General features: G+C 35.1%; 2 protein-coding genes across 5 annotated transcripts in view; one reads left to right on the forward strand and one right to left on the reverse strand.

Moving 5' to 3' along the window:
• The window catches only part of LOC104781172 (probable pectate lyase 12), a 4832-nt gene extending 3501 nt beyond the window's left edge, over positions 1–1331 (forward strand). Inside the window, exons 5-8 of one of the 4 annotated variants that reach the window (XM_010505774.1) lie at positions 5–117; positions 203–394; positions 527–735; positions 1060–1331. In XM_010505774.1, the coding sequence (XP_010504076.1) occupies positions 5–117; positions 203–394; positions 527–735; positions 1060–1258 (713 nt within the window). In that variant the 3' untranslated portion in view covers positions 1259–1331. Of the gene's footprint in view, positions 118–202; positions 395–526; positions 736–1059 lie in introns of all 4 variants that reach the window. The other 3 variants (XM_010505775.1, XM_019244761.1, XM_010505777.1) reach the window with 3 other exon arrangements.
• On the reverse strand, positions 2147–3120 carry LOC104781173 (transcription factor MYB24-like). The gene is made up of 4 exons (XM_010505778.1): positions 2997–3120; positions 2777–2906; positions 2607–2707; positions 2147–2514 (listed from the first exon to the last, which is right to left on the reverse strand). The coding sequence occupies exons 1-4, from the start codon at positions 3118–3120 to the stop codon at positions 2147–2149; spliced, it is 723 nt and encodes a 240-aa protein (XP_010504080.1).

Here is a 5271-nt window from a genome sequence, read left to right on the forward strand (position 1 = left end):
ATAGATGCGGTGATGGGTTCCACTGGAATTACTATATCGAACAACTTCTTCTCTCACCATAATGAAGTCATGCTTCTCGGTCACAGCGACCACTACGAACCAGACAGTGGCATGCAGGTCACACACACACTAGTCCATTATATTCATTTTTCTTAGCGACTAGTTGATTTTAAATGAGAGTAATGTTTGTGTGATAAATTAGGTAACAATTGCGTTTAATCACTTTGGAGAAAAATTGATACAAAGGATGCCTAGGTGTCGTCGTGGATATATCCACGTTGTTAATAACGATTTCACTCAATGGGAAATGTATGCGATTGGCGGTAGCGGTAACCCGACTATTAACAGTCAAGGTAACCGCTACACCGCCCCGACCAACCCATTCGCCAAAGAGGTAAATAACAACCCTTCTATGCGATTGCAGTAATCTTGGTTAGTTTTATTTTTATACTTTGCTTTTGGTGTCATAATGTTTTATGCTACACAACTTTGTACGGTATTTATAAATGAGAGTGTTATTGTGTAGGTGACTAAGAGAGTGGAAACACCGGATGGCGATTGGAAAGGGTGGAACTGGAGATCAGAGGGGGACATTTTGGTGAATGGAGCCTTCTTTGTGGCATCCGGTGAAGGTGCGGAGATGAGGTATGAGAAGGCGTATAGCGTCGAGCCTAAATCCGCCTCATTCATCACCCAAATCACATTTCACTCGGGAGTTCTTGGCGTCGGCGGCAGGTTTGGATTCTACATTCTACCATACAAAATTACAAATCATTCACTCTTTGCCATATTTTACGTTATCAAAAAGAAATGATCACTTTTAAGTTTTAAACAAATCAACACTTTGAATCTTTTGTTTTACCAATACACACCATATTATAAAATTGTATTATAAATGTCTACATACTCTTTTGTTTTCTTATACTTTTGCCTTTAACTTTATCTTTTTTCTTTTGTCTAATTCTTTTTCTTTTTACCCCACTATATTCATAATTTTCTCTCATTAACCTCCAAAAAGTCAAAATGGAGCTAATTTAGGGTGTTTGATTTTGGTATTAGGAATAACAATCTTGGGATGTGGACTACTACGGGATCAGAAGGTAATGGCGGTTTAGATTCTTATAATGACTATACCGATGAAATGTCTGGTGCCGGTTCAACGATCCGGTTATCTTTCTCAGTTCTTGTGTTATCATTCTTGCTTAGTTCAATATCATATCTTGTCATGTTCACTTCAACCCAAATGTTTATGTTGTAACATGAATTGAAATTTACCTATTTTATCAAGGAACAAGCAAAAAATTGTTTCCAAACTTCATTCTTGGGTATTATTTTCTTCTTTGGAATAATCTTCAATACGTACTATGTCAAGAACAATCACACGATTCGTACCATCAATCAATTTGGTGTTTTGATGGACCTCAAATATGTAGTTTTACATTATTTCTTACACTAACACCACGTGTGTCATAATGTACGTATATTTAATCGTGACGTTGTAATAGTCCTATGTCACTCCTATCCTATCTTTAATTAATTACATTACATAACTAATACCTCTAATAGAGACTATATATTATCCTTAACGTTATATTATCTTCTTTGGTCTTGTTATAATTTTATACAAGAGGTGTTCCATACATGCATCTATACTTAATACCGTATCTATATACTACTTTAGGATATTGTAATTTACAGTATGTTGAACATTAAATATTTTTCTTTTCCTGAATAACTACAATATAAAACAATTTTAACAAATCATTTGGCACAAAAGTATACCAAACATTTAATTTAATTCAGATTAAATAAAGCCCATCAACCAATAATGTTTACCAGAAAAGTAATACTAGTTTTTTTTTCTCATCCATTGGGGCATGAACTTCTCATTTTTGTTGTTGTTTTTAACAAGACCTGATAGTAAACATCAATGCTACAGTTTACTTATTTTCTTGTTATGGATATCAAGAAAATAATAATATCCAGGATATGCATGTATATAGATAGACCTTCAACTACGATTCAAATTTCATTTGGTATTTGATTCAAATTGTACGTAATTGATGCTTAGTAAGCTTGTTTCATTATAGCACTTTCAAATTCAATTATCCAAGAGTTACAAAAGTAAAATAAACAAACTTTAGAGTCATGACCATAGAGAACATGAAAACTCCTCAAAATCCCTAGTCTCTTGAAACCACCAAGAAGCATTGTTAATATTGTTCTCACTGCTACTGCCTTCTGAAACATTTGCTTCACTCTGGTCTGTAGAAATCTCCGATATCCAATCCGAAATCCGGTTTTCGTACGGTGAATTCATTATACCAAAGCTCTCTGTTTCGCAAATACCACCATTTGTTTCTTGACCACTTTCCATAGTTCTCTGGTTAGATTCCTTCACAGTTTCATCAAAACCATGCTCTTGAGACGTCACTTTTGTCCTCATGATCTCTGTTTCCTTATACTTGTGAAACAATTCTTCTCCTTTATTGCCTCTCCAGTCAATGATCTTATCTGCAGAAAAAAAACATCATACTTATATTGAAAAGCCGATCAAAGACTTTAACACATGCAAAGTGAAAGATCAAATCAAAGTATATATCTACCACAGTTTTGAGCTTCCTCTTTCTTTCTAAAATGAGTTCTCCAATAGTTCTTAATCTCGTTATCAGTCCTACCGGGTAATCTTCTCGCAATCTTCGACCACCTATTGATATACAATATTTAGTTCAAACCAAAGAAAAAAGCAATCGATTCATTTTTTGTGGTTTCTTACTTGTTACCCCAGAGTGCATGGAGCTGAAGGATGATCCTTACTTCTTCTGAACTCATCGGTCCATGCTTCAGTTTCGGATTCAGATAGTTCATCCACCTTAGTCTGCAACTCTTACCACTCCTCTTCAAACCTATAAGTATGAATACAACAAACAAACATATCTTACATATGTAAATTTCTATTTTCGGAAAGTTGACATAAGATAGGTTTCAAAGTATACCGGAAACTGTTGCTAAAGAATCCCAACGACGTTCTCCCAATAGGGTAACAAACTTCACTAGCCGTTCGTCCTCTTCCTCGTGCCATGGCCCTCTAACAAGTGTTTCTTGCTTCTTACTCTCCATTTCTTCCTTTCCTCTCTCTTTTTGTTTTATGTGTGTTACGTTACTTGACTTATCCTTTCTAGATTTGTGCTTTTTAACTATTTAAGCTTGCTTTGGCTTTGCTTAAATAGTAAAGTCATGAGTTTACCCAAATTGGGAAAATGCTCAAAAAGCTGACGAACACAAAATAGTTTAGTGGATAATAACATCATGCATCAGTTAGTTAGGTTCTTGTTTTTCTTTCTTGGTCATCATTAACTTATAGTTTTATAGATTTGGATTAGGTTCCAAGTATCTCTTCTTTATGAATCATCATCAAGTAGTGATTTTTAAAATTTATTTTGTCAGGATTTGTAGCTTTCATCATCTTAGAAATTCAATTAGTTTATGCAAGTATCCAATCAGGTTTGGTTTTGAGAAATTCAATNTAATCATGAGTGGACTGTACTTAGTTGTGATGGGAAAGAGTTGGGAGAATCAAGAAGCTCTTTGTCAACAACAAAGACAACATATGATTTCTTCATCATCCGAATTTGGTCATGAAGAAGATTACCATAATAATTNCATATCTTACATATGTAAATTTCTATTTTCGGAAAGTTGACATAAGATAGGTTTCAAAGTATACCGGAAACTGTTGCTAAAGAATCCCAACGACGTTCTCCCAATAGGGTAACAAACTTCACTAGCCGTTCGTCCTCTTCCTCGTGCCATGGCCCTCTAACAAGTGTTTCTTGCTTCTTACTCTCCATTTCTTCCTTTCCTCTCTCTTTTTGTTTTATGTGTGTTACGTTACTTGACTTATCCTTTCTAGATTTGTGCTTTTTAACTATTTAAGCTTGCTTTGGCTTTGCTTAAATAGTAAAGTCATGAGTTTACCCAAATTGGGAAAATGCTCAAAAAGCTGACGAACACAAAATAGTTTAGTGGATAATAACATCATGCATCAGTTAGTTAGGTTCTTGTTTTTCTTTCTTGGTCATCATTAACTTATAGTTTTATAGATTTGGATTAGGTTCCAAGTATCTCTTCTTTATGAATCATCATCAAGTAGTGATTTTTAAAATTTATTTTGTCAGGATTTGTAGCTTTCATCATCTTAGAAATTCAATTAGTTTATGCAAGTATCCAATCAGGTTTGGTTTTGAGAAATTCAATTTCTTAGGGACTTAAAAAAAAAAAGATTAAGTACTTTAATAGAGGTATTGAGATAAAAAGAGATGAAACAAGATCTTTCTGCATCTTTTCTCTACTCATCACAAAGTGTAAGCCAACGAAGCACTCCTTATGTTTGATTAGTAAAGTAATCCCAGAGTTAAGCCTAATCTCATTCTGGCACCAAAGAGAGGTTAAAATCGACGCATGAACAAACTCGTAAAACTGAGCCGGTTAACGAAATCTATCGATGTTTGACTTGGTTAAAATCGGTTGAGACTTTTCCACATCTCACATTCTCACGTGAGACAACCCTGCACATGACTGTCACAGTCTTATCTCGTTTTTGTCGTTTACAACAAAGTCCCCGCAAGAGACCCTTCAAGTTTAAAAAATAAAAACCAAAGCAGATCTCTTCAGCCGTCTTTGAGTTTCTTCTTTCCTCCATCTCCGGCGTCGTAAGATGTCTCCGATACCGGAAAGGGCAAAGCTCCACATAGCTATGGTGGTGTTTCAGACAGGGTACGCAGGGAATCACGTGATCATGAGATACGCTCTAAACTTGGGAGTAAGCAAGCTTGTCTTCCCACTTTACCGGACCATTGTTGCTTTCTCTGTTCTTGCTCCCTCTGCTTTCTTCCTTGAAAAGTATATATACACTTCTTTGATCAAAGACTAATCTTAAATCACTAATTCTTGAATCTATTTTATCATAATCTTGATTATTTTCATATTTCTAACAGAAAAGAGAGACCTGCGATGAACATGAGTCTTCTGATTCAGTTCTTCCTTCTTGGACTAATCGGGTATGATCTTGTCTTTAAAACCTTGAATTGTATAAGACACAAATTTAAAATTCAAAAACTCTTCTTTTTGGTTATAGAATAACGTTGAACCAAGGATTTTACATATTTGGATTGGACAATACTTCACCAACATTTGCATCAGCAACAGAAAATGCTGTTCCTGCTGTTTCATTCCTCATGGCCGCCTTGCTCGGGTATGTTCTTGATTCTT

This window comes from Camelina sativa, chromosome 4, assembly GCF_000633955.1.
Source record: "Camelina sativa cultivar DH55 chromosome 4, Cs, whole genome shotgun sequence".
Lineage (NCBI taxonomy): Eukaryota > Viridiplantae > Streptophyta > Magnoliopsida > Brassicales > Brassicaceae > Camelina > Camelina sativa.

Bases quoted from the DNA above. Each gene is read 5' to 3' on its own strand.
- LOC104781173 (XM_010505778.1), bottom strand. From the start codon at position 3,120: ATGGAGAGTAAGAAGCAAGAAACACTTGTTAGAGGGCCATGGCACGAG. The intron at 2,907-2,996 runs GTATACTTTGAA...TCATACTTATAG, and splicing joins TTCTTTAGCAACAGTTTCCG to GTTTGAAGAGGAGTGGTAAG. The intron at 2,515-2,606 runs GTAGATATATAC...TTTTTTCTGCAG, and splicing joins AGAGGAAGCTCAAAACTGTG to ATAAGATCATTGACTGGAGA.